Source organism: Gossypium arboreum, chromosome 6 (assembly GCF_025698485.1).
Source record: "Gossypium arboreum isolate Shixiya-1 chromosome 6, ASM2569848v2, whole genome shotgun sequence".
NCBI classification, from domain to species: domain Eukaryota; kingdom Viridiplantae; phylum Streptophyta; class Magnoliopsida; order Malvales; family Malvaceae; genus Gossypium; species Gossypium arboreum.
Window position 1 is genome coordinate 38,050,573 of NC_069075.1, and position 20,677 is coordinate 38,071,249.

The 20,677-nt window shown below is 31.9% G+C and overlaps 1 protein-coding gene and 1 non-coding gene across 2 annotated transcripts; one reads left to right on the plus strand and one right to left on the minus strand.

Annotated features, from left to right (window-relative positions):
* Window positions 1–880: 880 nt before the first annotated feature.
* Window positions 881–1,983, plus strand: LOC108485817 (pathogenesis-related genes transcriptional activator PTI5-like). Its single transcript, XM_017789666.2, has one exon. It carries the CDS (start codon window positions 1,083–1,085, stop codon window positions 1,674–1,676), a length of 594 nt encoding a protein of 197 aa, XP_017645155.1. The 5' UTR covers window positions 881–1,082; the 3' UTR covers window positions 1,677–1,983.
* A 16,377-nt stretch (window positions 1,984–18,360) lies between these two features.
* LOC128294501 (small nucleolar RNA R71) lies at window positions 18,361–18,467 on the minus strand. Its single transcript, XR_008284810.1, has one exon. It is a non-coding gene; the product is annotated as a small nucleolar RNA R71 (small nucleolar RNA).
* Window positions 18,468–20,677: the final 2,210 nt, after the last annotated feature.

Sequence of the window (20,677 nt, forward strand, 5' to 3'; positions counted from 1 at the left end):
AGCTTTAGTCTCTCAAATATTTTTAATTTTATTTTGATTTTTATACAAAATTCCTTACTTCATCCTTGTGCCTATATACAAATTTCTATAAAATTCAAAGTAATTTTCAGAATATAGTACTTTTTAAGAATGTTTTTTAGAAAAAGAATGACAAGTTTAAAAATGAAATTAAGTATTTTGAAAATTATTTATACTGTTTTATATATATAATATTCATTTTAACCTAATATATAAAAATTAAGTATTAAAATCTAAATACATAATATAATTGTATAATGAGATAAAAATTAAAACATAATATGATCGGAAGTATGAACAAATGTCAGAATTATAAATGAAACAAATAAAATTTAAAACATAATTTTTATATATTAGTTAAAAATAAATATTATATATATAAAAATATTGTAACAGTATAAATAATTTTAAAATACTTAATGTCATTTTTAAACTTATCATTTTTTCTTAAAAATTCTTAAAATAGTTTTAAAAAGTACTATGTTCTAAAAATTACTTGGAATTACTGTATAAAAAATATTTGGAATTTTAAAGTTAAAATCTTATATTCAAATATTAAAAACGTTATTCAATTTTAATAGTGTATTTAATTTGTGAGAATAGTGATAATAATTTTAAAAAATATTAAACTTTTTAAAATTTATAGTGACATATTATATAAAATTGTAAGTTGAATTAGTGAATATAAACAAATTGAAATCACTTATAATGAAGATATAACTTGCAGAACAGCTGAAGGGGTTTATGTTGCAAATTTTTGTTCGTAAATATTTTTTTATCACATGTCAAATTTTTATTTTATAAACATATTAAAATTTTAATAACTTTGTAATATATATATTATATATGATATTAGAGTATTAAGGAAAGAAAAAAGAATGATCGTATCTTCGAACAAATCTCAGCATATTTTAAATGAGGATATAAATATATACTATGCATAATCACGATTATAGTTTCTTAAATTAAATACAAGTGTAGACTAAAGCCACTTTGTACAAACTTGAGGGCTTCATCAACCCAAAATGACATCCCATAGAGCAGAAAAGGTCCGAAAGTAATCCATGGTTGAAGTCTCCCAGTCCCAGAATATGGATCATCATCTCCCACTTAATGAGAATGATTCACAAGACATGTTCATCTTCCAAGTCTTGGACGAAGCCAACGCTCATCACGCCCTCCCATTCAATAACTATTACCATCAGTTTCAGTTTCAGGTAACCGCAACAAACCAAACCACGCTTGAACCAGCCAGGAACCCACCCAAGAAGCATTACAGGGGAGTCAGGCGTCGCCCATGGGGCAAATACGCCGCCGAGATCCGTGACTCCACTCGACAAGGGGCACGGATGTGGCTAGGCACATTCGAAACAGCTGAAGCTGCTGCTTTGGCTTATGACAAGGCAGCTTTTAGGATGCGTGGTTCAAAGGCTTTACTGAATTTCCCAGCTGAAGTTACGGTGGAACCATCATCGGTTCAAAGATTACGGCCGAATGTAAGCTCAAAAAGATTGGAAGAAACAACCCGTGGTTCAGGTAGTAGCTCCACCAGGATTTCATTTGGGGCATGCATATCGGAATCAGAGAGCAGGGCAACAGGGGAGTCCCGTAATAAAGGATCAGAATCGGATAACTTAAACAAGTCGACCAGTTCTTGAAAGTTTCCTAAGCCAGGGTATTCATATGTGTTAAGGTTTTCATTTTACCTTTTTAATTTTAATTTTAATTTCCTTTTTCTGGGTTTTACATTTTCCCTTTTGATTTAATTTTTCTGTATAGAAGAGGTCTGTCTAGTTAGATCGTGGGTGTCCAATGAACATTGCAACAGAGTGCGCAAATGCGATTTTAGGACCATAAAATTGGTAGAAAATATGGTTCGATTTTATTTTATTATTACATTTATTGTATCTAAATAAATCCAATAGGTGTAAATTTCACAATTGCCTTTTTGGATTCCTCGTACAAGACTAAGTGCGCCAATTTGGTTTCGATTTGACTTATGATTAGTATATAAATTTAATAAACGTAAAAGAAAAAAACCTTTAGTTTAAGGTCAATTTGCAACATGACTTTTATCAAAACCCTTTTGATCCATGTGAAAATTTACCTACCCCAAGTTTACTTGTCAAAGGATTCAATGGTTGATGCACATTTTTTAAAATTTTGTCTGTATGTCAATAATTTAAAATAAAAATAAGATTAATTAAAAATAAAAGAATAAAAGAATAAAGAATAATAAAAAAAGAAAACAAAATATTTACGATGATTTCTATATCTATAGATATAAAAATATAAACAAAATAAATCTCTATTCTTAAAGGGCATTAGAGTCCTAAAGTATATCAAATTTCTTGTTCTAATGGATATTCACTTTATAATAGTAAAATATTTAGGGTAAACTACACCAGATGTCATTGAACTTTGATTAATTTATAATTTCTGCCACCAACTTTTTAAAACTTAGGAAGATGTCACTAACATTATCACGTTATTACAAAAATACCACTCAACCCCTTGCTATCGTTATTTAGTAACGTGTGTTTGACGTGGCATGTTAAATGTGTCACATGTTTTATTTCCTTTTTTAATATTAAAATATTTATTCTCTTCTTTATTTCTTTATTTTCCTTTCTTTTTACTTCTTTTTCTTTTTCATATTTTTTCCTTTCCCAGCAAACCACTAAAAGAATTGTTTTCAAACACCACGAATGGATTAAACTAATCAAATATCTAAATTGATTGCAAAGTTTGCAAATTTTTCAATGGTCCTACAACTTTTGACCAAACAAAACCAAATAACAACAATTGACAGCTAAACTAAAATCATTTGTTCTTTCGGGGGTAAATCGCTACACAAAAAAAAATCCATAACTACATATGGAAATAAAATTTAAACAAAAAAAAAAAAAGGGATTTCCCTTTCACCTAGAATGTGCAATATTACCACACTGAATACATTTAGGCTTATTAAGCCCACATCGTGTCTTAGGTAGTATATCCATAGGCTGAAATAACGAGGAGGATGAGGCAATGTTGCAACAGTCGTAGTTGTAGTTGTGGTCGTGGTAGTTGTTTTGGAGGTGCATTTCCTCACTGATGGCAATGAAGTTGTCATTTTAAAGCACATTTTTCCTATCGAGTTCATTCTTGGACTATCTATTGCTACCCCCTATCACACCTCAAGTTTCTTTTGGTGAATAGCGGAAAAATAATATGTTTGGCGAAGTGTAATCTGCCCCTATGTTTCTTTTGGTGCATAGGTCTAGGCGTATTGTCTAGGCGTATTGTAACTGCTGTGTATGTAAGTGAAGATTTTATTTCAGGATATTCTGCTATTTAAAAGAAAAGATAGTGTTAAGCAAAAAAGGGTAAGTATGATATTCGTCAAAGGTATAGTACATATTGTTTGTCTGAAGTACTGTGCTAGTTAGGTTGTAAAGTAACTTGGTTAGGAACTAACTAGATAGACTAGTCTTATTTTTATCATACGAGATTCTCATTTATATTTATCTTGAAAACTATAGACGACTAAGAAGGCAAATTCTGAAATATGAGACACTTGTAAATTCCACCAAATAGGATGAGTTATATATATGTAAGCAGAGTTCAGGAAAAGGTCATTCTTCTTCCTTGAATGATGTTCTCTAGTTATTTTTCTTAAATCAAATGGTATCTCTTCCTCATTAAGCTAGAAGCTGTGAATCTGGATCTAACCAGTGGCTATCCTATCTCCAGGTAAGTATTACGACATTACATGTTAAGCTCTAAATGAGTAAGTCTATATGTGGTATTTGAACTGTAAGTTGTAAGTATAAGGTTTTGAATTGGGGTTATCAGTGATTAAGATGATAGTATCTTGTGTGTAAATGAGTTGTAATGGTGATCCTATATTCTGTAAGTAGTTGTTGTTGTTTGTTCGAGAAGGATGGTTGAATCTGGAGTTTTGCACTACAGTAGGTGAGTATTAGGTAAGTCTCTACCTTGACTCTCTCTCTTAAGTAAACTTTTCAAGTAGAAGAATGAATATATATATATATATATATGAAATATGATGATATATATAATAATTGGTAAGTGTACGAGTATAGTAAAGATGAGATAACTGCTATGATGATATGTAATAAGTTATGTTGAGAGGAATGTTGATTGGTAAGTATGTAGGTAAAACTTGTGACATGAAAAGTATGAGTCAGTCAGTAATGCAATCAAATCTAGGTAAGTGAGTAATGAGAAATGTCCTATTGTGAAGCCTCTGGTAGGGCAATTATATTGCTAACCAAAATGGCATATCACAGTATGAAAACAAGTGTAAGACCATGTGGTTAAGACCTATGGCATGATGTGTTTGTATTTATATTCATAGTGTAGCCTTCGATAGTGTATGAATTGAAATAGCAGATCACAATACATAAATGTGTGTAAGACCATATGGTTAAGACCCATGACATGATATTTTTGTATTTATATTCATGTTGTATCCTTCGATAGTGTATGAATCGAAATGGAAGATTACGATACATGAATGTGTGTAAGACCATGTGGTTAAGACCCATGACATGATATGTCTGTATTTATATTCATGGTGTAGCCTTCGATAGTGTATGAATCGAAATGGTAGATCACGATACATGAATGTATGTAAGATCATGTGGTTAAGGCACATAGTATGATATGTCTGTATTTATATTCATGGTGTAGCCTTCGATAGTGTATGAATCAAAATGACATATCACGATACATGAAATTATGTATAAGTCCATAAGGAAAAACCCATGGCACCTTCTATGAAGTCCGTTAGGACAGTAAAAATGAGATTTTTTAGGATGCCTTTTATGGCATATTCCGTTTAGCCCTTATGGCGTGTTCTACCAAGTCTATTTTATAAAATTTACTCATACGCCTTTATGGTAAGTTATAAATAAGTTCTGATAGTTTTTTTATGAAGTATTGCTGATATAGGGTTATAATATGTCCGAGGCTAAACGGTTTTCTTGAACAGAAATATGTGTCTATATGTTAAGAAGGGTATCTACCATAATAATCCGTTAGCATTAAATATAGACGTATATGTAGCTATGTGTGACCTGAGAAATTACTAATGTGAGTTTGTTTGTGATATGTAGTGGTTGAATCATTATTATTTGGAATTTTTCATATTTGGGTTTTATAATGATTTCTTCTAAAACTATTTGGAATTTGAGGTATTGTTATTTAGAGATTCTGGGGTTCTATGAAAAAGTGGTATAGAATTCATGTGCATTATCTCAGTAGTAAATTATCATTGTAAGTTGGTAAGGTATCAAAACAGTGTATGATTTAAATAATAGTTTCGTGGTATTCAGGTCGGCGTAAGTATTCTCCAAATATGTATGTATCTACCAGTGATTAATTTTTGTGACCAACTGTTTTGGGATGAGGGTACGTGTTAAGGTGTGGCCTGTATGAAGTGGTATCTGAAGGCATTTTTTTTATAAGTATCAATGAGATAAGGAGACGTATGAATTGCCTAGAAGGATTACAGTTAGTCAGACAAGAAAGAATTGGTATTTAAAGAGTATGATAATTGACATATAAGTGGAAGCCGAATCTGTAATAATATCCGCCCAATATAGAAGAAAGTGGTTCAGAAAAATAGATGGTGCACAAATGTTCTTCAAGTTATATAAAGTCTCTGCCCATGTATTTTTGGTGATACAACTCACTAAGTTCTTCAGAACTTACACAATTTGTTTTTGTTTTAGGTGTGCGATCAAAGTATGCATTAGGAGGGACGATGCTAAGAGTACGCCAAATTAGCGGCGAAGTGGATTATTATGCAGACAATAGAAAAGTGGCGTAGTTTAGTGTTACGCCTTATATGCCCGCCTTTAGTAAACTTCTATATTGTAATGTTGTCAAGTTTGATGTAATAAGATATTCTAGATACTTTCCTTTGTCCTTAGATATTAACACCACATTTGGTTGGGAAGAATGAAATAAGGTTGTAATGGAATAGAGCTGTAATCAGTAATTCAATTGTCTGGTTGAATGGAATGGAATAGAGTTGTAATAGTACTCTTATGTTAGGTTAAATGGAATAGATGTTGTAATAGCATAAGAAAAAAGGCTTAATTGACTAGAGTACCCTTAATAGAATTTTTTAGGTAGATGATTATTGTTATTAAATTTTAATAGGATTATTATTAAATATAATTAAATAAAATAAATATATAATTTAATAACATTCTTACTATAATTATTATTAAAATATGAATTAATAAAAATCACAACATAGTCTCATGGGATCATAATTGCCAAAATTACAAATATTGATCCAAACAATAATTAATCTCATTTTATCTATATGAAAAACTATCAAACATCTATACACCACAAACCTCAGCAAGTAGACCCCTATTTTAACTTCTTTATATTTTCCCAAACCCATTAACATCAACTCCAAAAATATTCCCCAAAAAATATAAGAAAAGAAAAAGGGCCATATTGTTGCCATTGATATATCTTCAATCTCAATCACTTTCCATACTCCCCATGGCCTATAATCCTCTTGGGCTCTGCATCATGCCAAAACCCCACATCAGAAACATAAACAATAGCATAAAAAATTATTGCATTGTAGAAAATATAAAAGAAAAGAAATCAAATCATATGTTACCTTCTTAGAACTCTTCTTTTCCCTAACTTCATATCTTTCTTGGCACGTATCAGTCAACCATGCCCCAGGGCTCACCAGCTGCCACCACAACCCACCAATACATGTCAAATTTACATAAAAAATATATATGAAGCCTACATGTATGCTTTAAATACAACAATGTTTACTTACAAGTAAGCTCTTCTAGATAATCTTGGCTCTTTTTTTAGGCCTCTAAAGAGGTTTACACCCTTTTATTGCCATAAAATCGTCCTCATTTTCTTTTCTTGACCATGTGATATACAACTTTGGCGACACTACCCCTTTGTTATCCTTTCCATTATTGCTATCCACTGCAATCTTCCCATTCTACAGAAAAAAAGAATAATAATTGATAGATCTAATTGATAAATCTAATTGACAGATCTAGTAAGAACTCAACTAATTTCCATGGATAATGAAAGTATGAAACATCTACCATTTATTAGCTTTATCTTTGCCTCATTTTCAGATAAAAACCTCCTTAAAAACCCTGTTGCTGTTACTAACATAATTTGTCAAATAAATATTGAAACAAAAATTATACAAAGATCTAATGCTTCTCTTATAGAACATTTTTCGGACCAAGTTGCTATTTTTGGGTCTTAGTTTGATGAACGAAATCAATTCACCATAAAGTAGTCATCCAAGCCTATATGTTTCAAAACATACCATTAAAGGGAAACAAATAGCTTCAAAACATATATGTTTTGTTTCTTATCGCAGATATAATAAAGACAAAACTCAAACCGGTGTGCACGTTTATGGTAATAAAATTAGGTTACTCTAAAACAAGGGTCCAAAGGAGGTAGATCAAAACATTAGTAGCACATGAAATTTTTTAAGTGAAATGGAGATAAAGGCAAATGAACAATTAGCAGCTGCTCAACAGCTTACGCTAGGAAATTAACCTAAAAGTTTATGCAATTGAACAATGAACTTTTTTTTATATGTTTTGCTTAAAAAATGTAATTAGCCTTAAAACTACATAATCTACAAAAGAGAATAAGGTTGCAATTTGCAGCCTAGCTCACCTTTACTGTGCAAATAAAAGTTTGCCTCCCATTGGTATTAGGACCTACATTGGCTGTGCTTAATACTTCGGGTCCAACATGTTTCATTGCAAATAATAGCTTTAAAACATTAGGAAACAAGCTAGCAATTCATTATAGATACCACTTAACCCATTAACCCAAAATATAAACTCTCAAATATCGAAACTTGAAGGGTTTTAGTTACTAGAGAACAACTCATAAGAAAATCTCTGATTTTCAAAATTGGATCTATAAATGCTCATTCCACTAGTTTCCTACAGCTAGCAAATGCACCAGTTTTTTGCTTAATAATGAAAATTTCTTTCTTTATAAAGCCAAAAGAAAAGAGGAAAGAAAGAGAGGGCTTACATTTCCATTAGTAGAATCACCACCTTGGATCATGAAATCTTTAATAATACGGTGAAAGGAGCATGCTTTGAAACCATATCTATTCTCTCCTGCAAGAAATAAAAATGTTGATCTAATTAAGAAAAATATTAAGTAAAAAAAAATAAAAGTGAATGTAGAAGACTTAGCCTAGCTTGTCTGTGAAGAGGACATACAATTCTAGGAACAACATCCCCAAAAAGGCCCATAACGATTCTGCCAATAGCCTTACCACCAATTTCGACATCAAAGAAGCACTTGGTCGTCACTTTCACTTGCAACTCTACAACCAAAGGGTTTTATTAGCTTAAAATGTGAAGAAAAAGGAGAAAGAACGGAGGATGATGGCTTCAATCAATTGACCTATTTCTCCTCTACAATCAAAGGAAGAAAAGGGAAGTGTAAATATGGAAAAGAAAGGAAGTTACCAGTAAGACCAAGGGAGAACGATGATGGTTCTAGTTACATCTTCATCCTCTGGGTAAAGGTGAGGGAAAAAAATTGAAAATGGGAAAAAATTCCCTATTCCACTAAGTTGAATGGATATTCAATGGCGAGAAAAGGGGATGACTATGCAGCCTTTTCCTGGAATAAACCTTGAATCAATACAGGCCATAATAGGCCATTATAGCCAACCAAACATAAGTTTAGTGGTAGGGCTGTAATCTATTCTTACTCCTTCGAACCAAACATAGTGTAAGTATTTCATTTAAAATAATAAGAAGAATGTTTTTAATAATTAATGTTTCTTCATTGTTTGAATTATTGTTAAGTAGTATAGGTAATAACACTAGAGATCCAGATCAGGTGAATCGGGCCGAGTTGAGGACGTTACAAGCCCTGTTTCTCGATGCATCCCTCCGAATCTAACTCTGTCTTGTTCGATCCCCACCATTGGTTTCACTATTGGAAAAATCCCGATTTGAAATTTGTTTTCTTACATAGTGAAATATTAAAAATTTAAAAACCAACCTGGCTTCTGATATTTATAGCAATAAACCCTAACTAAACTCATACCTGTGTTTTTGGCTTAGCGGACATTCGTTGTTTCTAGCTTTCAACCAAATGATCTTCTCCACTATTCTCATACCACGAATTTCTTTGAGTGTGAGCTTGAACCAATTAAATTGAAACACAAAACTAGAAAAACTTTTCTCTTTTATTTGGGGTGCAAACTAAAATTCTCTATTCTTAATAGAAACCGATAGAATTGTTATTCTGGAAAAATATATTTGATAATTGAGAATAAATTCTCTCTATTTTTCGTTAGAGTAACAATCTCTTAAAGTTGTGTTAATAACTCTATCGATGCCATCTATTCATATGAAGAAAAGGTAAAACCCTTGTTGAGTTATAGTGATTTATTTCAAATAGAAAAATAATTTCCTACTTAGAGTAAGAGTGGGGTGGACGACACACCTTAGTATTCCCACTAGGGTTGTCGCCCCATTCATGTTAAATGAGGGGTTTTGGGCCTCTCTCATATCGAGTCCAATTATGAGTACTTCTTAGGCCTTTGACCTAGTACTCTGTAATGTGATCCAACCCTATTTGACTTTTCTATTTCCCAAAATAAACTTTAATATTCTATATTAAACAATTTTCTTATCCCTATTTTACCCCAATAAAATTTTGATGATTTTAACCCTGTTAAAATTCTTAACGATTTTACCCCTGGTAAAATTTTGAGAAAATTGTTCAATATTCCCCAAATTAACATGTTCAATGTGACAAAAAGTTTTATTTTCATTTTCAAGCTTCAAAAAAACTCAAAAACATAAACTCATTGTTCCAATCATGTTTAAATAATCCATATAGAATTGCAAATTGATCATTTCCATTTCCATTTTATTTTCTGAAACAGTTTGTTTTTAGCGGTGTCGAAAATAGTGGTTTTGGGACCACAAATTTGAAGAGTGAGCCTGTATTAATTATTATTTAATTCATAAGAGTCAATTATGATCTTATATTGAATTTTGATTATATAATTTTTAAATATTTGAACAAACAGTTAAGTATAAGTAGGTTGTCCCAAAAGTCAAGTGGTTTCAAAAAATGAGGTGTCCTGACCTCATTTCTGTAAACCAAGCTCGTAAATATTTTTATTAAATATTTACAGACTTATGATTTTGGTATGTGAAGGTTCGGTTCAAAAATTTTAATGCTTGGATAATTAATTAAATAAAAAGAACTAAATCATAAAAGAAAAAAACCTAATCATTATTGAATTAGAATGATTAAATGGTGTAATTAGAGAGAGAGGAGGATCTAATGGTAAATAAATCATAATGAAATAAGATGGACAGTTAATGCTAATATTTTTTTATCTAAATTATATGTTATTATTAAAATAATTAAAAGTTTAAAATGATAAAACATAAAAACAAACAAAGAAAAGCATGTTTCATCTTTTTCATTTCTTCACCCTATAGCGGACCACCATTTTTGTACCTTAAGATCTTTAGTCATCTCTTCTACCCTTGCATGGTATGAATTCTTTGTCAGTTAATGATATATTTTTGAGATCGTTACAATTAGGTTCAGTTAACCCGTACCTATGTTTTCAAAACCGTTAAAGATTTTAGATTTTGTCATTGATGAATCTTTGTTATTTTTAATGTTGAATGATGGGTTTAAAGTATTGATTGTGGATTTGGATTAGTTGTAAAGTAATTTTTGATATTTTTAGCTAAATGATTAATTTGATGAAATGTTAAAATTGAGAAGGAATTTTTTTGAATTCTTAATAAATATGGACTGTCCTAGTATGTAAATGAATTCGGCTAGCTTGGGTATTTGTGATTTTTTTTTTAAATTTTGGAATTTTTGGTTTAGAGACTAAATTGTGAGAAATATAAAAGTTCAAGGAAAATATGTAAATAACAAAAACTTAAGGGCCACAAGTATAGAAATGGTTCGTTAATGTTTGTGAATTTAATAAGTCAACTTTAATTACTATATAGATGAATCGGGTTAAAAAGACAATAATCGAGGAAAACGAAAAAATTGTAAAGTAGTCCTTACGAGGAAATTGGAAGCAGATAGTAGGTAAGTTCATAGTATAAATGAATAATTAAATTTATTTATTTATAATTTGTGTTGTTTTGAGTTGGATTAAATTGAATTATGGTTGAATATTTGATATGGGAATTTAATTATAAATTTGTTACAATTAAGTATAAGGTGAGTGTGAATTTACTTGGAACTTGAGCAATGGTTGTGAATATGAATTATATGATCTCGAATGGATGTAATGGATTTATAGTATGTGTCTTGATATTATGGAAGTTCCTTTGATTTATTAAAGTGATGAATTAAGTTAAAATGGCCGTTTGAACATAGTAAACAATTAGGATACGGTTGGCATGCTAACAGGGTTAGAACGCACGCTTGTATGGGATTGCACTTCGGTGCCTATGATTACACATTTGTACCTCTGTTTGCACTTCGGTGCCTCTGGTGTAGTGTAGTTACCTGAGTATCCAAGTCAAGTTACTATAGTTCATTGGACTATGTATTGATTGATTTAAACTTATTTACTTGTTCAATTCTATGGAACATTTAAATTGCTACTATGTGATAAATAGCACTATGAAATGCTTACGTATAAATGTTGATAAGTACATTGATATATGGTGATTGATAAATTTTGGTTAAAGTATTATTTATGTAATATATGATTACATACTAATGCAATGTGATTTTACATTCAATTACCAAGAATTAGAAATTCATCCTCTTGATTATCTTTTTTTTTGTTTAAGATAAGTTGATATTAAATTCATAAATAATTTGGAGATGATATGTTTAGATGAATATGGAGATGGTAAGTGATGAAATTGAATAATTAATGATTAAGTGTTTAAAAGGTTTTTGTAACAATATTGAAACAAAGGGAAAGTTTATAATTATATGTATGAAACTAATACTTTGTAAATGTGATATTGGTGATAAAGTTATGAATTTAAATAGAAAAGAATGATTTGTTTTGATTTGAACTATAGTGGTTTATGAATCGATTAATTGAAAGTTTTGGATACTAACATTATGTGATTTTGAAAATGATTATAAGGTTTAGAAATTTAATGCTCTTTTAGTATTCATTAATTGAATGAGGTAAATTGATTTGAAACTTTAGCTATGGACTTACTAAGCTTCTTAAGCTTATCTATTTTTGTTTTTTTTTTTCTGTAGTTAACGTTTTGCGGAACGGTTTGGAAGGATCAACTTCAATGCTCACACTATCTAGACTCTCTTCGGTAGTCTTTGTCTTTGAGTCATTTTGGTTGTGGCATGCATATAGGAATTGATGTAGTTATGGTTAATTTATTAGTTGAATTGTAATTAAGATTATATGGTTTTGATTTGGCAAGTTATGTTTCATGATAAAACTACTTCGATATGGAATGTTTATGCCTTGTTTAGGCATTGTTTTGATTTGGTAACTTTCATGATGATGAAAATGTGGTAAGGTCAAATGGGTAGGCATTTTATGATGTTAGACATGTTAGTTTTACTTTTGGGTTTGTGTTTAGTATTTGAAGATTTGTGAAAATGGTTATTAGTTGGATAGCAACTGCTTGATGGTGATCTCTTAGATGAAATGTTTTAATGTAAATGTTTAAATTGATGTGTCAATGAGGACACATTGGTTAGGCACATAAATTGTATGAAATAGGTTTAGTTTGGACTCAATTATAGGTGTTTGAAAGCATGTTTATAGCTGGTTACGGTTCGGCTTGACACGTAAGCTATTGGTGTTAAAATGCTTTGAGTTGGAAAAAAATTGAGGTGCACACGGTATCTCCACACGGTCGCATGTCTTTATTGTTATAGGTGTAGGTTTCACACGGTTTGAGACACGACCTGCAACATAGCCGTGTGTTTCAAGTCAGTATGTAGCATGGTCTAACGCACAGCTATGTGACCCAACATCAAATGCACACACGGTTTGGCACACGGCCTGTGACACGATCGTGTGGCCTTATTTCGAATATGCACATGGGATGAGACATGACTGTGTGTCCAGATTTCAAATTTTCACTTGATCTGGGCTATGTCACATGGCCTGGCCACACAACCGTGTGACCCCAGTTTTCCAAATTTTCATTTTTTTCAGAATTTTCTGATTTAATTCAATATGACCCGAGATTGTTCTCAAATAATTTTTAGGGCCTCATAGGCTCAATATAAGGTCAATACATGTATTTTTTATATGATTAGATTCAAATGTGATATATTAGCATTTAAATTGTTTAATTTTTATATTTTGATCAGTAATACTCTATAACCCTAATCTGGCAACAGAAATGAGATAGGGGTGTTATATTTTCCATTCTTAGAAACCTACATTCATTGCCAAATGATTCCATTTTTCCATTTCGAAAAAAAGCCATGATCATTCCTAAACGTTTTTTTATTTCTCTTTTCCTATCATTCTATTCGTTTCTATTTAAACTTGCTATTCATTTCTAGTTTCAGCGAACTAGAGGAGGGACTGGTTGGGCATATGTAATTAGGGCTTAAATGATTTATAATTAAGTTCTAAATTTTTTCCTATTAATTATAAACTCATTTAGTTACAAAGTCATTCCACTATAGTATAGTGACTGAGCTCTCCCGAATGACATACCATTACGAAAGCAGCTACTCAGTGTTCATCTAATGACATTGTCATAAGTGTGTACTCTTATAGGATATCCTTGATATCTTGAGGATAAAATCTGTTTTACCAATATGATCTTATTTTATCTTATGGTAACCATTACATTTTCCTTCATGAAAAGTCAATTACTATCGAATGATAATTAAGTCATTCATCACAAAGACAAAAGGCTCATGGCCATGTTTACTTTTCATCAACCATGCAATGCGAATGAGTAGATATCATTTACCCATGTCTGAGGTTATGAATTCCATTGTTGTGAATGACACTACATATTGTAAAATTCATACAACTAATACACCAGCTGTCGGATCCTTATCTATTCGAACTCAAACTTTTACTTACATCAAAGTGTACGAGTCACACATACATAGTCCGTCATCCACTCAAGATTTAGGTATGCCATAATATAAACGTCACAATTGAATAAATCCATTATGATTCAGGATCTATTTCACTTTGGTCCTGTCTAATGTATTGTTAGTTCAATTAGTCATATCTATACCTCTATCTTTTGGGAGTTATTCGCTTCGATGCCTAAGACAAAGCATCTCCCTAATTGGACTTAATAGAAGACATATTAGTATTTCAATCGGTTTGCTCATTTCCAATTAGACTAAAGACATGTTTAGGTTTGTCTACTAATACAAGTTGTCTTTTCGTATTATGATTTGACTACGTAATATCGCTTAGTATTAGTTAAACATTAGACAACCAATGAGCGACATGTTCTTCCATTATGCTTTGCGTACAAAAACCTTTTAAGGACAATAATACAAAGTATATTAGTTATAATAAATGAATTTATTTTATTAATCAATCTGTTTGAAAAAATTACAAGTTTACAAACAAACATATTACACCCAATGCACTAGATTCAACATTCACACCCTAGACTTGCTTTGCTGGTTTAGCCATCAGGCTTATCAGAATCAAGGGACAGCCTTGGGAGATCCACCAACGTGTTTTTTATTCAGGGAAGCGACCTATGATGGTGAAATTGGTGGCGATTAGGGTTTGCTGGGAAGGGAAAGAACAAAAAAAAAGAAAAAAGAAGAAGGGAAAAGAGAGGGGAAAATGGAAAAAAAGTAAATAAAAAAGAAAAAAATAAATATTTAATATTAAGAAAAGAGGAAAAAAATTAAACAAGTGAGACATTTATGTGCCACGTCAGACACACGTTACCTTAGTAATGGTAATAAACAATTGAGTGGCATTTTTGTAATAACACAATAACACTAATGTCATCTTTGCAAGTTTTAAAAGGTTGATGGAAAAAATGATAAACTAAACAAAGCTTAGCGGCATCTAGTGTAGTTTACTCAAATATTTATAACACTCCCTCTTGGATGTCTGCCAATAGATAATGTGTCTCATTAAAACCTTAGTGGGATAAAAACCCTATGAAAAAAAATCTTAGTGAAAGAAAAAGAGTACATATATCTATAATACGTATAACATGCTACCTCCTTAAAAATCTTACCATGAAAATCCAGTGGGCAAAATCTCAGTTAAGGGAAAAGAACAAAACATGTATTTACTCCCTATCATGACAACATCACTTAATATCTCATATTATACTTATTTAATTTTGAAAATTAGCTTTATAAATGATCACTTGAACGAATTTGATAAACATTTATATTATCATTCTCCTGGAAGTCGTGAGTGAGAAAGAATTGTAACACCCTACAACTAACCCGATCAAAGGATCTGAATGAAAGATGTCACATTCGTTGCTGTAGCAACTAAATTAAGCTAACAACAACTAAATCAATCAAACAACAACAAATCATGTAGCAAATTTTTAAATATAACTGAGTAATTAAATGTAATTGAATGTAAACAAAATAAATAAGGGCCCACATATGAAGGTTTGAGGTCAGAAGTACTTGAAAATGGGGCCAAAATATGAACTTTAGGCCAACCAATCAAGTTGCACAACTATGTGTCGAGACAATGGAGCCATGTTTCCAGACATGCTTCCTTTGAAAAACTATTTTAGCTTTAATGTTTTGATGTATAGAGACGATTTGTTGATTTTCTCAAGAGACCTTGTAACCTCCCTAACCCAACCTAGACGTTATGGGCAGATTGAGAAGTGTAAACGGAAAAATATATAGGATTTTTCCTATGTAATTTATCACTTTTTTACTTAAATTCAATGTTAAAACTAAGTAATTGTTTAATAAATTAATGAAATATGTGAAAATATAAAATTAAGACATAGAAATTATTAAAATGTGATTTTATGCTTTATTATATAGTTTTCATGTATAAAATGGCTTCTTTTATATTGATTTGAGCATATTATATTTTTAAGACATAAAATGAGTCATGCATGATTAAATTAAATAATAAAATATAAAATTATATTTAATAATTCATTTTAAAATATTTCATTAATAATTTGGGTTTTAATTAATTATTTAAATTGGTTAAATTTTATTCTTTGGTCCTTTAATTTATTAATTTATTTTGGATAGGTCTGGTAGCTTTGTTGGATTACAAAACTGTCCAAATTGAAGACCAAGTCAACCCAAATTCAGCTACACATGGTTGTTCTTTTGGTTTAATTACACAAGGTCCTTGCATTGTTGAAGAAATTAGAGATTTGCCCGAAGATTTACGATTCACCGAGTCTTAGTCCTGAGTTATTATGGCATTTAATTTGCTTAAAATCAAGCAAAAATCAGCTCAAATTCCACTAATTGTGGCCAACCATCCAAGGAAGAGATTTGAAGAGACTAACTAGCTATTTTTAGCAAATTACCCACCTCTCTTTTCCTATAAAAATGACCCATTCATTCCCTCATCCCTTTCCCTCATCATTCATCATTCTCTATTCTCTCGAAATTCTCTTAGTCTTTTCCATTCCCCACACCTAGCATCATCTTTTCATAGAGATTTTAGCAATTAATCCTCTTAAAGAGCCCTTAGTCGGCCACCTTGGAGAGCCATCAGCAAAGGAGCAAACCAAAGAAGCGAAGGAACCTAGTCAGTCAGAGTCTTGGGTGACAGCCACTTTGATTTGGGTTTAATCTTTCCTTTCTTTAATTTAATCTAAAAATGTTTTTATGTGTTCTTTGTTCTTATTTACAACAATGTTAGCTTAATTTTATTTAAGCTAGGATGATTGCTTTGATTAAATAATATTTATTTGATTCATGCTTATAATGTTTGTGCCTCAATCGATCATGTTTTCAATTAAAATCAAATTTTTATTTCGTTCATACGTGATTGAAATGCACATGAATTAGCTTAGTGATCCTAAGCAGACGACGGCTAATGGACGCATAATTGAAATGTGCATGCTCAATTTATATCCTAACCGATTAAATTGCAGGTTGCATAACAACTCTAACCAAGCTCTGTTATTTGCATAGTTTTTAGATTTGTGTGATTAAATTGTTTCAAACTGAACACGTCCCTGTTACCTCACATGAATACTAAGAACCCTTAGTAAATAAGGATCAGTAAAATTCGTATTTACTAAGTAAAGGATTCCGAAAGGACCTAATGTGGTTTCCAAACTCATGAAAGATCGAGTTGCCATGGAATATTTTTTCGAATGTTATTACGCATGTTGATAATGAGTTGAGTTGAGTTTAGTTAAAGTAACTGTCCTAGTTTATTTATGTTATAATTGTTGCAAATTGTGTTTAATTTTGCTAAAATCTATTTTATTCATATAGTTTGCATACTTATGATAATTTGCATTAGGGATCATTACATTTAGTTTAATATATTTTAATCATCACTTCTCATCTATATTGTGTTTTTATTTACCAAATTGTTAATATAATTTTACAAATCAAGTGACTTAGCACAAATACAATCCCTATGGAGACGATAACTCGATACTTACTTATTACTTGATAACGATTGTGTACACTTGCACAAACCTACGTGTTACAAGTTTTTGGCACCGTTGCCGGGGATTGTCAACTGTTGCCGTAGTTATTTCTTTTGTGAAATTATTTATTTTCAATTTGATTTATTTCTAACATTACTAACTTATTCTTTTTAATTTTGTGATTTTCTTTTCAGGTGTTTATGAGCATAGATCAGATTATCGATTTACTCCCTGTAGACCTTGAAATTAAGTGAACTTTTAGACAAAGCATAGCTTAAAGACAAGTCGAGATGGACCCTGGAAATCAAAATCAAGACCAAGGTAATGAAGCCGATCGTGTACGAAATCCCATCCTCATTGCCGATGATAGGGATCGATGCATCAAAAAATATGCTGTGCCACTTTTCAGTGAGTTAAATCCAGGAATTAGAAGGCCAGATATTGAGAAAACCCAATTTGAATTGAAACCAGGGATGTTTCAAATGCTCCAAGCGGTGGGCCAATTCAGTGGTATGTCCATGAAAGATCCATATCTCCACCTTCGATTGTTTATAGAGGTGAATGATTCATTCAAGATAGTCGGTGTGACTGAAAATGCACTGAGGTTGAAGTTGTTTCCGTACTCATTGCAAAGTCGAGCACGAGCATGGCTCAATTCATTGCCACCAAGTTCTAAGAATTAGCAGAGAGATTTTTGTTTAAGTATTTCCCGCCTAGAAAAAATGCTAAGTTGAGGAACGAGATCACAACTTTTCAAGAATTGGATGACGAGTCTTTGTATGAGGCTTGAGAGCAATTCAATGAGTTACTTCATAAGTGTCCTTGTCATGGGATTCCTTATTGTATCCAGTTGGATACATTCTATAATGGTCTCAATGCATATATAAGATTGATGGTAGATGCTCCTACGAATGGTGCAATTTTGTCTAAGTCTTATAATGAGGCTTATGAGATCATTGAGAGGATTGCGAGTAACAACTATCAATGGCCAACAAATGGAACAACTTTAGGAAGACGTGACCCTTACTTCTTTATCGGCTCAAGTATCGTCTATTTCCTCTATGTTAAAACAATCTACCGCTAATATTGCTAATCATTTTGCAGCTCAGCCACCAAGTCCGTTTGAAGTAGTTTCATGTGTGTACTGTAGGGAAGGTCATTCTTTTGAGAACTGCCTTTCAAATCTCGAGTCAGTGTACTATGTGGGGAACCAACATCAAAATAGGAGTGGACAAAGACCCCAGTCTAACTTCTACAATCCTTCATGGCGTAATCATCCTAACTTTTCTTGGCGTAACCAAGGAAATGGACCGAACAACAACTTCTTACAGCATAAACCCAACTAATCTCAAGGGTTTAACCAGCAAGCTCCAAAACCACCTCAAGCTGAGGCATCAAACAGTTTGGAGAACTTGTTGAAAGCGTACATGGCAAAGAATGACGCTTTGATCCAAAGCCAAGCATCAACATTGAAAAATTTGGAAAACCAAATGGGTTAGTTAACTACGGAGCTTTGTAATAGACTGTAAGGAACCTTACCAAGCGATACTAAGAATCCAATAAATTTGGGTAAAGAACAGATCAAGGCAATAGTTTTGCGAAGTGGTAAAATTCTGGAACCCCGATTCATTGATGTCGAAATAAGAATCAACTAGCTGTTGAAATTCCTACACCAAAGGAATCAAAATCTGCAAAGACTGACAAGGTAAACCCTAACTTAGTGAATTTAAATACTTTAAAATCTTCTTTGGATGCAGATTTACTTACTCAGAAGAGTTATCCAATTCAACCGAAAGTTCCATCACTTCTATATCTACAAAGATTCAACAACACAAGCAGAAACAGGAGGTACAATTCAAGAAGTTTTTAGATGTTCTGAAGTAGTTACACATCAATATTCCGTTGGTGGAGGCTTTAGAACAAATGTCAAATTATGTGAAGTTTATGAAGGATATACTATTTAAGAATAAACGACTGAGTGAGTATGAGACTGTTGCCTTGACAAAAGAGTGCAGTGCGTTACTACAAAACAAAAAAGAAATGACTGAGTGAGTATGAGACTGTTGCCTTGACAAAGAAGTGCAGTGCGTTCCTGCAGAACAAACTGCCACCAAAATTGAAAGACCTATGAAGCTTTACTATACCCTGTAACATTGGTGAATCTTACCGTGGTAAAACTTTGTGTGACTTAGAAGCGAGTATCAACTTGATGCCTAAGTCTATTTTAAATATGCTAGGGATAGGTGAAGTAAGACCTACAGCTGTGACACTTCAGCTAGTGGATCAATCTTTAGCATATCCCGAAGGAAAGATCAAGGATGTTTTGGTAAGAGTCAATAAATTTATTTTTCCTGCTTATTTCATTGTCTTAGATTTTGAAGCAGATAAGGAAGTGTCGATCATCTTTGGGAGACTTTTCTTAGCCATAGGAAGAATGTTAATTGATGTGCAGAAAGGTGAAAAAACCATGCGAGTTCAAGACGATCAAGTAACCTTTAACATTCTTAAAGCGATGAAATTTCCCGATCCAGAAAAAGAGTGTTCAGTTATGGAAAAAAATAGAAACCTTGGTTTCTATGGAAAGCAATTTTAAAGAAGATCCATTGGAGAAAGCCTTAGATGTTGACCCTTTGGAGGATGAAAAGGTGAAGAAAACATGGCTTTGATGGAAGCCAATCCGAGAAATTTTATTCAATGCACATGGTTTGAACAGTTGGAGTTAGAAGTTAGAGAATTTGTGCAACCCAAGTTGTCAATTGAAGAACCACCTAAACTTGAACTAAACGTACTTCCTTCCCATTTGAAATACGTTTATTTAGGTGACTATTCCACTTTTCCTGTGATTATTTCAGCAAAACTGGCAAAAGATCAAAAGGAGCAACTAATTGCTGTTCTAAAGAAATTTAAGAAAGCAATTGGTTGGACCATAGTTGATATTTGAGGTATAAGTCCTTTTTTTTGCATGCATAAAATTATTTTAAAAGAAGGTGAAAGAGCTTGAATTGCTAGGCAAAGAAGGCTCAATCCTATTATGAAAGAAGTTG